The 14852-nt window shown below is 48.4% G+C and overlaps 1 protein-coding gene across 2 annotated transcripts in view; it reads right to left on the bottom strand.

Annotated features, from left to right (window-relative positions):
• Positions 1-14852, bottom strand: part of ADGRD1 (adhesion G protein-coupled receptor D1) — a 1181274-nt gene that overhangs the window by 152081 nt on the left and 1014341 nt on the right. For both annotated transcript variants that reach the window (XM_085636451.1, XM_085636453.1), the window contains one exon: positions 5145-5211. In XM_085636451.1, coding sequence (XP_085492577.1) covers positions 5145-5211 — 67 coding nt within the window. The remainder of the gene's footprint in view (positions 1-5144; positions 5212-14852) is intronic.

Raw genomic sequence — 14852 nt, 5'->3', positions numbered from 1 at the left:
TTGTTGGAGCATTCTGACCCTTAGGCTCAAGTCAGGAGTCATCTAACTAGCCCTTGGAGTCCCTCTTGTGGTACTGGGTTCAAAAAAGGCAAGTCCAGGTACAAAAGGTTTATATTTCCAGGTCGACATGGCAGTTTAAAACTGCAACCACAGGCTGCACTAGCAGGCCTGAGACATGTTTAAAGGGCTACTGAAGTGGGTAGCACAATAAGTGCTCCAGACCCACTTGTAGCACTTAATGTACAGGCCCTGGGCACATGTTGTGCACTTTACTAGAGACTTATAAGTAAATTAAATTTTTATGAGTTTACAGGGGTTTTGGACCAATGTCCATGGTACAAGACAAGGAGACAGTTGAAAATGTCCAAGGGTGAGACTGCCCCTAAGAAGTGAGCTTTACTCCCTCTGAATGAGACAGTTATCCAGATGTGGGACTCACATCAAGTGAGTAAGTCTGTCCTCCAAGGTGGAGATTTTTGCTCAGTGAGACAGACTGTTAACCAAGTCATAAGATTTGCACCAAATGAGACAGACTGAGCCAATAGAAGTGAGACTCACCCACTGAACAAGACTTTACTTTAAGGTGTGGCATTGGCACCAACTGAGGGATACGGTACATGGAGTGCAATTTCCACTCAATACGGGAGACACTGTGCACTGAGGCATAAGACTGGTGCCTGAGGAGAGAGACTTTGCACTGCCCTGTGAGTGAAACGAAATACCCTGTTCATGTAGAAATGCGCGCTGCTGATTCCAGAACCTGACTTACAAGGATCGCTTTCGATTCCTGGAGTTGTTTAAAATGTTGGCAGCGCCATCTTGACTTTTTGCAGCAGATGGGATGGCGCCTAATCATCTCACCCTGGCCTTTTGACCATCCTCTGTAGGAGCAGAGAGCGGAGACACACTGCCTTCAAAGGGCATGATTCATCACCCGAGAAAGCCAGGGTTTCCAGGAAGTCCACTCTGTGTGAGCCAATAATTGGTGAACTGTCCTTTGCTCTTATAAGATGAACTCTGGGTACCAGAATGGCAGATGATGGAGGGTCAGCATCATTCAAGAATGCATGTCACTGCTAGGTGAAGGGCGGGCACCATTATCCTTTACAAGGATGAGCTGGGTTCTAAATCTGTACAGTAACAGCCACAAAAAAACAGAGTCGGGCTAAGAAAAAGAACAGCTGTTATTGGAGGGCAAGAGGTGGCCACAAAGACAGGGCAGGGGGCTCGAAGTCAATGAAGGGGAGCAGGGTGACACTGATAATGGCCGAAGCCTTTCAAATAACAAAGATCTATTCTTTCTTACAAAAGGCATCTCAAGAGGTCAGGTCCATGGAAAGGCAGAGAGAGCTTCAAAGGCACTCGTTGCAGGAGGGCAGGACATAAAGTTCCACAAAGGAAGCTGGTGCCTGCAAAGAACTCAGATCAGAGAACAGTCTGGGGTGTCTTTCAACCCATAATGATGGCAGAATTACAGACACAATTCAAAGTTAGTAAGTCCTTGTAGAAAACATTCTTTTGATCACTTTTATAACTTGGGACTCATTTTACAAATCACGACAAAGCCTTTAAAAAGTGTTCTTGTGTCTAATTTGAATTCTAGAAGGTCCGGTGCAGATTCGACAGTTGCAGAATCGACAATGGGGTGTTCCTGATTCAAATTCTCAAACAAAATGTTTCCCATGGACTGGTGAACAAAGTAACCCCTGAGATACCTGTCCCTTCCTCACCATAATCACCATCATCTTTAGGAACCAGAACTCATTAACCAAGACACAAACCGATGGCTGAAACTTCATCTCAAAGCTGTAGCAACACTGTCTTGTCCCCACTCGGATCTGAACAGGTAACAGACGGAAAGCCCGTGTACGCTGCAGCAACGTCTGCTTTTAAAAGTGTGTTATGGATTAAATCCTTTAATTTGCTAATTTATGTTAGGAAAAGACTATAAACTTCCATTTAACAAGCGGTAGGTGACCCAGCACGACACAGTCAATGGAATCACTGCAGTTAAACTACGATTGATTCTGCTAACTGATGTTTGAACGATGCAGACTGAAATTGGAATGCACATGTCTGCTTACATTTAAATATTGCATTTGTAACACAGAGGTCAATGCAGCGTAGGTTTTCAATTGATTCATTTTATTGAAGTAAATTGCTCTTTGGTGTTGTAAGGTCTTGCCTATTCCTGAACAGATGGAGTCTTAACCAGTATTTTAGTTTCTGTATCAAAGGTAACATCAATATTTTAATGATTTGTGTTTTTATGGCTTTAAATAATCAACTGAAACATTTTTGAAATCTGTCTCTATATTGTTTATCCATGTTTTAAATTTACAACTGGCTACTGGGACTTTGCAGCGGGCTCTCTTTATGTCCACAGGACTTCTGGACCTCCCAGACACCGGGGAGACCTGTCACAGGGGCAGGCGGGGAGAATGGTGAGAAACCACTCCTGTGCCTGCTGTTCCTGGCAGCCACAGCTTTAACAATAGGTACTTTCATTGAGAGAGCCCTCGCATTTTGTCCCCTCAAATCAGACACTAATGGCCTTCCCATAGTACCGTGTTACTCATAGTACGGCCCGTGGGCCGCCAGCGGCCCGGCAGGCCTTCCTTGGCGGCCCGCGGACCTTGCAGGTAAAGAACCCATGGCCCCCCAGAGAGAGAGAGAGAGTGGAGAGAGAGAGAGTGGAGAGAGAGAGTGGAGAGAGAGAGAGAGTGGAGTGACAGTGGAGAGAGAGAAAGTGGAGAAGGAGAGAGTTGAGAGAGAGAGTGGAAAGAGTAGAGAGAGAGAGTGGATCGAGCAAGACAGTGGAGACAGAGAGAGTGGAGAGAGTAGAGAGAGGGAGACTGACTGACTGAGAGAGAGAGAGACTGAGAGAGACTTAGAGAGAGAGACTGACTGAGAGAGAGAGAGAGACTAACAGAAAGAGACTGACAGAGAGAGAGACTGACTGACAGAGAGAGAGTGACTGACTGACAGAGAGAGAGACTGTCAGAGAGAGACTGACAGAGACAGACTGACAGAGAGAGACAGACTGACAGAGAGACTGACTGATTGAGAGAAAGAGAGACTGACAAAGGGAGAGAGAGAGACTGACTGACTGAGAGAGACTGATTGAGAGAGAGAGACAGAGATGACTAAGAGACAGAGAGACTGACTGACAGAGAGAGACTGACAGAGAGAGAGAGAGACTGACAGACAGACAGAGAGTGAGTGACTGACTGGATAGGACTGACTGAGAGAGAGACTGACTGAGACAGACTGACAGACTGACATGGTCAGACTGACTGACAGAGAGAGACTGACAGAGAGAGACTGACAGAGAGAGAGAGAGACTGACAGAGAGAGAGAGAGACTGACAGAGAGAGGCTGACTTAGAGACAGAGAGACTGACTGACTGTGAGAGACTGAATGACAGAGAGATACTGACTAAGAGAGAGAGAGTCTGACTGACAGAGCGAGAGACTGACTGACAAAGAGAGAGAGAGAGACTGGATGAAATTGGGGTCAAAGTGTGTATGAAGCTATGCAATGCCTCTTAAGATGTCTATTGTCTGCTATTAAAAATGTATTATCAAAATGTTCTCTTTGTAGTTACTTCTGCTTTTGAAATAGAGCATGGTCTCATTGCCTAATGTTTTGAAACGGGTTTGATTTTTTTTACTCTAGCCCAGTCCCCCCACTGACCCCGCCCGCCCCCACTGACCCCACCCCTACGGACGCGGCCCTCGGCCACAAACCAGACTGTAATTTTGGCCCCGACAGAAGGTTTGTGAGTACCCATGCCATAGAACATCAATATGTAGCCCCCAGTCAGGCCAATAACACTGTTTATAATCAATCAAACACTGGGGCACTTTCACCTGTTCAGCCCAGTGTGGCCCCGGATCACACACTGGTGCATTCCTAGGCATCCACCAATCAGACAACGTGCTTTATTTTCAGATGTTATTACCATAAGATCTATAAACAAAATGGGAAAAACATGAATGGCTGGAGTTAACAGCGAGAATGTGGCCGAGGTTAATAAACTTAATTTTAGTGCATGACGGGGAGCTAATTGGCGCCGGATGCTATTTTTTAGCAAATGGCTGCTCGATAGAACCCCACAGTTCATATCCAAAGTTTACCCTAATCAATCTAGTCAATGTTTTTACTGTTCAAATCAGTCGACAATTAACTGGACGCATATCATCACACAGTGTCCTCTAATTCAGGGTTTTATATATCGTCCGACACTTGGAGGCCGAATGTCTAATTAAACTGGACTCTAACAGCTGGCTGAAAGTTTTGGGCTACAATCCTTCCCTTCGTCTATTCGATTAATGGGTTAAGTTAATGAACATCGCAATGGCGGTTGCCAAGTCTCTGCTGCTTCAAAAATGGCGATCGTGTCAAGTTCCAACAAGGTGTGAGTGGGTTCAGAAAATGAAGCAGGTCAGAAATAGTGAACGGTTGTATGCAATGCGAACCGGGGGGATTAGGAAATTGGAAAAAGTATGGGAATCGTACTTCGACTAAATATTAAAGGGAGATAAACATTTTTTAACCTATTGCTAATGTGATGAAATACTATCAGAAGCTTCACCTGTTGGTATATTTGTATACTCTGTCCCAATTTGCAGTTTAATGCATTATAGATACTTTGGTTGCTCTTAAAAAGAAAGTCGGTGTTGTATCTGGTCTCTTATGATTCTTAATCCAACGCTATTTTGGCTTTTGCTCTGATTGTATATTATTTTTATTCCTGAATATGTGTGCTGTATTTATTGATTTGGAGTACATCACTGTAAATTTGAATGGATCTCAATAAAACATTTAAACAAAGAAATCTATAAGCAGGGGGAGGGTGGGGGATGCCTCAAATGCATTTCTCTGGTTTGACTCACTTCGGTTCTTGGTTTTGAGTCTCACAGCCACACACGCTACTTGTTTTAGACACACTCTTCACCTCACGTCCAATCAGACATACATCAGTGAGTTTATTCTTCACCTGTTTAAACAGACCCCCCTTCCCACTGCCCCAGGATTTCTCAAATCCCCTCTTCATGCTTTATATTTCCATGTGTGTGCCACCGCTGTCCCACCCATGGTGAATGGGTGCATAAGAAATGCTGCACGGAAGGTGTACTTACCACAATCACAAACAGCGCAGGAGCCACAAACGCCCAAATTTGTCCTTTTTCGAGTGACAGCCAGCAACTACATGAGAGAAAAATAAATAAAGAATTAAAATGATAAAATCTTCAAAATGCACATTAAGCCAGACATTCGGTGGTAATGCAGAGCACAGACAGGTACATGTAGCGGTTCTGACCTGTACTCAATTACCAAAGTCCACCCTTTGACCTGTAGCAGGCCTCAGAAGAACAGAAGAGAGAGGTAGTCGGACAAACATTACATAGTGTAATAATTTACCCACAGAGCCATGGGAATAAAATAAATGCAATGTTTGAACTGGTGCTTGGGTACCACGGCACCACCATGTCTAGGGGCCACTCTACCCTTCTGTGTCACAGACCAGGGAGAGGGGAGAGAGGAACCAAGGTCTGAGAGGCCTGTCCTTTCTGACAGCTGATTTTACTTGTTTATTTCTGAATTGGACTCTGCTAGGGCACTGTCACTTTCGGTTTACCTTCTAGCTCAGACAGAAGCAGCACACATGAATAAGTCTGCTCATCTGAAGCCCCCTTCTGACCTATGCCTGTTGAGGCTCCAATGAAGGAGAGATGCAATGGTTTACCTGCAGCTCCCAACAGAAGCAGGTGATTAAGGACTTTTATATAATAAATAGAAAACAGGTAGAAGCCTGTCATTGTGGGGGCCACGCCCATATAAAGAGGAGCCTGGACCATGTGGGCTCTCCTGTGCCATCGGCTCTGCTTCATGCCTGACTCTGCCTGAACCTTACACAGCTCTCTCTGCTTTGCAGAGGCACAGGGCAGTCTGGGTATCGGCTCTGCTTCATGCCTGACCTTGCCTGACCCTACACAGCTCTCTGTGCTTTACAGAGGCGCAGGGCAGTCTGGGCATCAGTTCTGCTTCATGCCTGACCTTGCCTGACCCCACACAGCTCTCTGTGCTTTAGAGAAGTGCAGGCCAGTCTGGGTATCGGCTCTGCTTCATGCCTGACCCTGCCCAACACAGCTCTCTCTGCTTTACAGAGTTGCAGGCCAGTGTAGGTATTGGCTCTGCTTCATGCCTGACCCTGCCCGAACCTTACACAGCTCTCTCTGTTTTAGAGAGGCGCAGACAAGTCTGAGTATCGGCTCAGCTTCATGCCTGACCCTGCCTGACCCTTACACAGCTCTCTCTGCTTTACAGAGGTGCAGGCAAGTCTGGGTATCGGCTCTGCTTCATGCCTGACCCTGCCCAAACCTTACACAGCTCTCTCTGCTTTAGAGAGGCGCAGGCCAGTCTGGGTATCGGCTCTGCTTCATGCCTGACCCTGCCCAACACAGCTCTCTCTGCTTTACAGAGGCGCAGGCCAGACTGGGTATCAGCTCTGCTTTATGCCTGACCCTGCCCGAACCTTGCACAGCTCTCTCTGCTTTAGCGAGGCGCAGGCCAGTCTGGGTATCATCTCAGCTTCATGCCTGACCCTGCCCGACCCTTACACAGCTCTCTCTGCTTTACCGAGGCACTCGCCAGTCTGGGTATCGGCTCTGCTTCATGCCTGACCCTTCCCGACCCTTACACAGCTCTCTCTGCTTTACCGAGGCGCAGGCCAGTCTGGGTATCAGCTCTGATTCATGTCAGACCCTCCCCGACCCTTACAAAGCTCTCTCTGCTTTACTGAGGCACACGCCAGTCTGGGTATCGGCTCTGCTTCATGCCTGACCCTGCCCGACCCTTACACAGCTGCCTCTGTTTTACCGAGGCGCACGCCAGTCTGGGTATGGGCTCTGCTTCATGCCTGACCCTGCCCGACCCTTCCACAGTTCCCTCAGCTTCACAGAGGCGCAGGCCAGTCTGGGTATAGGCTCTGCTTCATGCCTGACCCTGCCCGACCCTTACACAGCTCTCTCTGCTTTACCGAGGTGCAGGCCAGTCTGGGTATCGGCTCTGCTTCATGCCTGACCCTGCCTGACCCTTACACAGCTCCCTCTGCTTCACAGAGGCGCAGGCTGGTCTGGGTATCGGCTCTGCTTCATGGCTGACCCTCCCCGACCCTTACACAGCTCTCTCTGCTTTACCGAGGTGCACGCGAGTCTGGGTATCGGCTCTGCTTCATGCCTGACCCTGCCCAACCCTTACACAGCTGCCTCTGCTCTACCGAGGCGCAGGCCAGTCTGGGTAAGGGCTATGCTTCATGCCTGACCCTGCCCGACCCTTACACAGCTCCCTCAGCTTCACAGAGGCACAGGCCAGTCTGGGTATGGATTCTGCTTCATGCCTGACCCTGCCCGACCCTTACACAGCTCTCTCTGCTTTACTGAGGGATACACCCGTCTGGGTATCGGCTCTGCTTCATGCCTGACCCTGCCGACCCTTACACAGCTCCCTCAGCTTCACAGAGGTGCAGGCCAGTCTGGGTATCGGCTCTGCTTCATGCCTGACCCTGCAACACCCTTACACAGTTCCCTCAGCTTCACAGAGGCGCAGGCCAGTCTGGGTATCGGCTCTGCTTCATGCCTCACCCTGCCCGACCCTTACGCAGCTCTCTCTGCTTTACAGAGGTGCAGGCCAGTCTGGGTATTGGCTCTGCTTCATGCCTGACCCTGCCCAACCCTTACACAGCTCCCTCTGCTCTACCGAGGCGCAGGCCAGTCTGGGTATGGGCTCTGCTTCATGCCTGACCCTGCCCGACACTTACACAGTTCCCTCAGCCTCACAGAGGCGCAGGCCAGTCTGGGAATCGGCTCTGCTTCATGCCTGACCCTGCCCAACCCGTACGCAGTTCTCTCTGCTTTACAGAGGCACAGGCCAGTCTGGGTATCGGCTCTGCTTCATGCCTGACCCTGCCCAACACAGCTCTCTCTGCTTTACAGAGGCGCAGGCCAGACTGGGAATCAGCTCTGCTTTATGCCTGACCCTGCCCGAACCTTACACAGCTCCCTCTGCTCTACCAAGGCACAGGCCAGTCTGGGTATAGGCTCTGCTTCATGCCTGACCCTGCCTGACACTTACACAGTTCCCTCTGCTTCACAGAGGTGCAAGTCAGTCTGGATATAGGCTCTGCTTCATGCCTGACCCTGCCTGACCCTTACACAGCTCTCTCTGCTTTACCGAGGCGCACACTTGTCTGGGTATTGGCTCTGCTTCATGCCTGACCCTGCCCGACCCTTACACAGCTCTCTCTGCTTTACCGAGGTGCAGGCCAGTCTGGGTATTGGCTCTGCTTCATGCCTGACCCTGCCCAACCCTCACACAGCTCCCTCAGCTTCACAGAGGTGCAGGCCAGCCTGGGTATCAGCTCTGCTTCATTCCTGACCCTGCCCGACCCTTACACAGCTCCCTCTGCTTCACAGAGGTGCAGGCCAGTCTGGGTATGGGCTCTGCTTCATGCCTGAACCTGCCTGACCCTTACACAGCTCCCTCAGCTTCACAGAGGTGCAGGCCAGTCTGGGTATGGGCTCTGCTTCATGCCTGACCCTGCCCAATCCTTACACAGCTCTCTCTTCTTTACTGAGGTGCACGCCAGTCTGGGTATCGGCTCTGCTTCATGCCTGACCCTGCCCGACCCTTACACAGCTCCCTCAGCTTCACAGAGGCGCAGGCCAGTCTGGGTATCGGCTCTGCTTCATGCCTGACCCTTACACAGCTCCCTCAGCTTCACAGAGGTGCAGGCCATTCTGGGTGTCGGCTCTGCTTCATGTCTGACCCTGCCCGACCCTTACACAGCTCCCTCTGCTACACAGAGGTGCAGGCCAGTCTGGGTATGGGCTCTGCTTCATGCCTGACCCTGCCCGATCCTTACACAGCTCTCTCTGCTTTACAGAGGCGCAGGCCAGTCTGGGTATCGGCTGTGCTTCATGCCTGACCCTGCCCGACCCTTACACAGCTCCCTCAGCTTCACAGAGGTGCAGGCCAGTCTGGGTATCGGCTCTGCTTCATGCCTGACCCTGCAACACCCTTACACAGCTCCCTCTGCTTCACAGAGGCACAGGCCAGTCTGGGTATCAGCTCTGCTTCATGCCTGGCCCTGCCCGACCCTTACACAGCTTTCTCTGCTTTACAGAGGCGCAGGCCAGTCTGGGTATCGGCTCTGCTTCATGCCTGACCCTGCCCGACCCTTACACAGCTCTCGCTGCTTTACAGAGGCGCAGGCCAGTCTGGGTATCGGCTCTGCTTCTTTCCTGACCCTGCCCGACCCTTACACAGCTCTTGCTGATTTACAGAGGCGCAGGCCAGTCTGGGCATCGGCTCTGCTTCATGCCTGACCCTAATTGGCTCTGCTGCCCAAGCAGTATTGCCCTCTGAGAGATATAGAACTGTGCCTCATTTCTGAAATGATGTCAGGAGCACAGGTCTACTATCTGGCTGATACTGACACATCCAAACTGGGTTTTCAGAGTCAAATGGCTCAGCTGTGACCTGTTGATACAGGCAATTGGATAATCAGATTTACTGGCCTGTTTTGTGGCAGGCTCCTCTGTAGCCACACGATCTGCTATCAGCAGAGGACTTACTAATCGCTGACTCTGCCACAACCCTCCCAGCCTTCAGAGGGATGAGCATGCGTACCTCAATGCTGGCAGTGCTTTTGTAGAGTCAGACACACGTCAGGCTGATATGACCATGGCAGAGTTGGAGAAGTACAGGGTCGCTGAGACCCTTCACGCGGGCATCTGGCTCTTAGGTCAGCGGAGGCTGCCCACTACAGTTAAAGAGCCAATCTCATAGCATGTTACTGCCCACCACAGTTAGAGATCCATTCCCATAGCATATTACTGCCCACCACAGTTAAAGAGCCAATCTCATAGCATGTTACTGCCCACCACAGTTAGAGATCCAACCCCATATCATATTACTGCCCACCAAAGTTAGAGATCCAACCCCATAGCATATTACTGACCCCAACAGCTAGAGATCCAACCCCATAGCATATTACTGGCCCCAACAGCTAGAGATCCAACCCCATAGCATATTACTGAACCCAACAGTTAGAGATCCAATCCCATAGTATATTGCTGACCCCAACAGTTAGAGATCCAATCCCACAGCATATTACTGCCTGGCGCAGTCAGTGATTCAATCCCATAGCATATTAATACCCACCAAAGTAAGAGATCCAACCCCATAGCATATTACTGCCCACCAAAGTTAGAGATCGAACCCCATGGCATATTACTGACCCCAACAGTTAGAGGTCCAACCCCATAGCATATCACTGACCCCAACAGTTAGAGATCCAACCCCATAGCATATTACTGTCCCTCACATTTAGAGATCAAATCCCATAGCATATTACTTCCCACCAGAGTTACAGATCCAATCCCATAACATATTCCTGCCCACCATTGTTAGAGATCCAACCCCATAGCATATTACTGACCCCAATAGTTAGAGATCCAATCCCTAAGCATGTTACTGCCCGGCGCAGTCAGAGATCCAATCCCTTAGCATATTACTGCCCCTCACAGTTAGAGATCCAATCCCATAGCACGGTATTCAGACCAAATATTGATGTAAAAATATCACCATACCAAAATATTGTGTACAAGATATTGTGATATGAAAATATCGTCAGCAAGAATATCGTTGCCAGGAATATCGATTTTAAAGCAAGTGATATTGATTTTTAAATTATCAAAGTCATTAATATCGTTTGCAAATATTTTGATGTTTAAAATATAGTTTTTTAATTATTGGTATGTATTTTGGTATATATTTTAAATATATGTGATGTAAATTCTTTGTACAATTATTGTTCATGTTTTTTTAATATATTTGTTGCATTTTTTGGTAGATATTAAATGTAATTTAATTATTTTTGTGATTATTAGTGCCATAGTGGGTTGTGGGTTTATAAGATTACCGGGTGGGAATTACTTTAATTATAATACATTAATATTTTTAATTTATTATTTATGTAATTGATATTTAATTATGTTATTTACGTTATTTATTATGTAATGTATATTTTATATGCAGGTGTTGGATTTATAGCTATAAAAGTTTGGCTGTTACTTATTTTTTATTGATTAATATTTAGTTTTAAATAATATTACTTAATTGATAGTTAATTATATTAATTTCTTTTTTTGTTAGGTGCAGTTTGTGGGGTTTATAGGGGAAAGGATGGGAAGTGTTTATTTTTAATTCATAAATAATTATTGCTAATGAAAATTAATTAACTGATAACTAATTATGTTAATTGTCCAAATTCTTTTTTTGTTCAGTGCAGGTTTTGGAGATTATAGGGTAATGGGTGGGAAGTAAATTATTTTTAATTAATTAATAATTAGTTGTTAATTAATAATATTTCTTGTTTAAGCTTTTTTTTTGGTGAGGCTTGTGGGGCTTATAGACCTAAAGGGTGGGGAGAAAATTAATTTAAACTAATAATTAGTTGTTAAATACTATTAATTATTCAATTGATAACAAATTATTTTAATTATGCAACACATTTTTCGTAAGTTTCATTTAAGGTGAAGATTGTGGGGTCTATAGGGGTAAAGGGTGGGAAGTTAATTCATTTGATGAAATAATATTTCGTTTTCTTTTTTTTAAACTCTTTTTATTAACATTTCCATTTGTAACCAATACTGCAATACCATATCGTGCATTATCAAGTACATCACAGTTTGCTCGTGTCAGCCGCTGCCGAGCGCCAAAGGTCCATTCTGTCTCCTCAGGACCCCCACACCCTCCTCCTCCACCGTGTCAAACATCTCGTGTCATGCCACCCCATACACCCCCAGTTAGTCTGAGTCATCTGACAGGGATTCATCCTGCGGGGGTTCACAAATGTTCCCTCGATAGTCATTCCACTTCCCCCATATCTTAGTCCATTTTTTGGGGCACCTTCTGTGCACATAGACCGATTTCTCCGTCACCATTAGGTCGTCCATACCATTACACCATTTTTGGAGGGTCGGAGCCTGCCTGGCTCCCCACTGTTGTGCAATGTCTCTTTTCGCCAAAGCCATCCCCAGCGCTACCCATGTTTGCACTGTCTGCGTAATATCCGCTGCTTCCCAGATATTCAAGATGCACCCCTTGGGTTCAGGGACTAATGTTGCCCCTGTGACTTGCGCAATTGTACGCATGACTGCTTTCCAATATTTCTGGATGTGTACACATTGCCATAATATGTGCCAGAACGTGCCTGGCTCTCCACACTGTCTGACGCAAAGTGGTGTATCGGCTCTGTGTAGTTTATGTAGTAGTGTCCTGGTATAATAGGTACGGTGTAGTATCTTAAGTTGTATTAATTTAAATCTGGATGATATTGCCACTTCTCGCGGCGATGCCAGTGCGTCCTGCCAATCAGTCTCATCCAGCTCCCCCACGTCGGCCTCCCATTTAGTTTTGAGGGCTTGTGTCGGGTCTGGTTGGTTGTTTACGAGTTTTTTATATGTAAGTGAGATAGCCTTCTTCGTCATATGATCAGTAAGGAGCCTATCCTCAAGGGGTGTGGACTCTGGAAGTTTTGTGCCTTGTGGAATAAGCGCCGTAAGGGCATGCCTTATCTGTAAGTAGCGAAACGCCTCAGTGTCCGCCATCCCATAGCTCCGCTGCAAATGCTCAAACGGGACGGGGCTCCCCGTTTTCCACACATCCCCTACCTTTGAGATACCGATCCAATCCCATTGTTTAAACCCCTTCGTGTTCCGTAGCCTGCCCAGTTTTTTGGTGTCCCAGAGTGGCGTCGCCTGCATGATGACTCCTTCCCATCGCATCTCCTTCTGTACTGCATGCCAGATCTTAATTGTATGTGCTGTAGGGCCTATAAGATGCTTGTGTTGAGTCCTATTATAAAGTACTCCCATAAGGTTATCCGCCCCCAGTAGATGCCTATCCATACGGTAGGCCGGGTCTCCCTGATCAGCATGAAGCCATTGGTTGATTACCATCAGGTGTGAGGCCCAGTAATACAGCTTAATGTGTGGGAGAGCTATCCCTCCATCATACCAACCTTTCACTAGTTTGTGCATCGCTATACGCGTCGCCTTGCCATCCCACAGCAGCTTACTGAGTTCACTATTCACTTCCCGAAAATATGCTGGGGCTACAGGGAATGGTGTATTTTGTAGGGCGTACAGTAACCTCGGGAGCGCCATCATTTTAAAGAGGGCTGCCCTGCCCAATAGGGTGAGCGGTAGAGACCGCCAGCACTGCACATCCCTGCGTAGACGCTCCAGTGGTTTTTTAAGGTTTTCAGCTATGAAGCGGGGTTCCTGCGCCGTGATGTAGATGCCCAGATACATGAATCTCTCAGTCACTATTTTAGCAGCACAGTTACGTGGGAGTCGGGGCCTATCGCCTGAGAGTATATAAATATGTGATTTTCCCCAGTTTATGGTATACCCCGAAACCCGGCCGAACGCCACACAAATATCCATGAGGCAATTGAGTGATCGGGCCGGTGAGGCCAGATAAAGGAGTATGTCGTCCGCGTAGAGTGATATTCTGTCTTCCCACCCCAGCGCCCATTTAAGCCCACGGATGACCTGGTCTTGTCGTATCCACGCCGCCAAGGGTTCTAACACTAGTGCGAATAGAAGAGGGGATAATGGACAGCCCTGCCGAGTCCCCTTAGCCAGAGGGAAGGTGCCCGAGATCCTCCCATTAGCCACAACCTGCGCCATGGGTTTCGTGTACAGCAGTTCCACCCATTTTATGAATTTGGGACCGAAACCTAAGTGGTGAAGTACCGCGAATAAAAACGGCCATTCCACCATATCGAACGCCATTTGCACGTCCAGGGAGAGAATTATGGCGTCCTCTTGGATGAGGGGTTTGCGCGCCAGGACACTATTCACTCGCCTCAGGTTCAGCGCAGTGTTCCGATGCGGCAGAAACCCCGATTGGTCCGGGTGGACCACCGACCCCAGACAAGGCTGGAGCCGCCTCGCTAGCACTTTGGCTAGTATCTTCGCCTCTGCGTTGATCAGGGATATGGGCCGGTAGGACGTGCAACTGGTGGGCGGTTTCCCGGGCTTGTGTATTGCTACTATCGTGGCCAAGCGCTGGTCTCTGGGAAGCTCCCCCCTTTCCAAGCTGTCATTATACATGTGCAAGAGGTGGGGCGTTAAGACCGTAATCAGGTGTCGGAAAAGCTCCACCGGGATACCATTAGGCCCCAGAGCCTTGCCCGTGTGGAGAGCGAGTATGGCCTGCGTCGTTTCTTCCAGCGTGATGTCCGCCTCAAGCGCCTGCACTGCTGTGTGAGCCAACTTTGGCATTTGAATGTCGCGCAGGAAGGCTCTGTTGTCTTCCCTAGTGGCCGTTGCGGTTGGTGTGTAGATGCGTTCATAATGTGCCGCGAGCTCCTCTACAATGTCCTGGGGGTCTGTGATTGGCGCGCCGTTTGGTGCGGCCAGCTCTGCTATCCACCTACTAGCTTTGTCTTTCTTATCTAGCCAGGCCAGTAGCTTTCCCGCTTTGTCCCCCTGCTCGTATACTGTGTGTCTTGTGGTCTGTAGTCTAGATTTCGCCTCCTCCCATACAAATGTCTTGTATTCTTGTTGCGCCAGCTGTAGCCCATGCGTTGCCGCCTCTGTAGCGTCGGCGGCGTAGTCCGCCTCTGCCCTTTGCATGTTCTCCTCTAGCGCGTGGAGTTGTTGGCGCTGGCGCTTCTTGTGGTGCGATATGGAGGAAATGGCCTGGCCCCGCAGGACCGCCTTATAGGCTTCCCAGAGCGCCGTTGGCGACTCCACCGTGCGCTCATTCTC

Source organism: Triturus cristatus, chromosome 11, assembly GCF_964204655.1.
Source record: "Triturus cristatus chromosome 11, aTriCri1.1, whole genome shotgun sequence".
In the NCBI taxonomy this organism is placed as follows: domain Eukaryota; kingdom Metazoa; phylum Chordata; class Amphibia; order Caudata; family Salamandridae; genus Triturus; species Triturus cristatus.
This window is presented reverse-complemented; position numbering and strand designations above follow the sequence as displayed.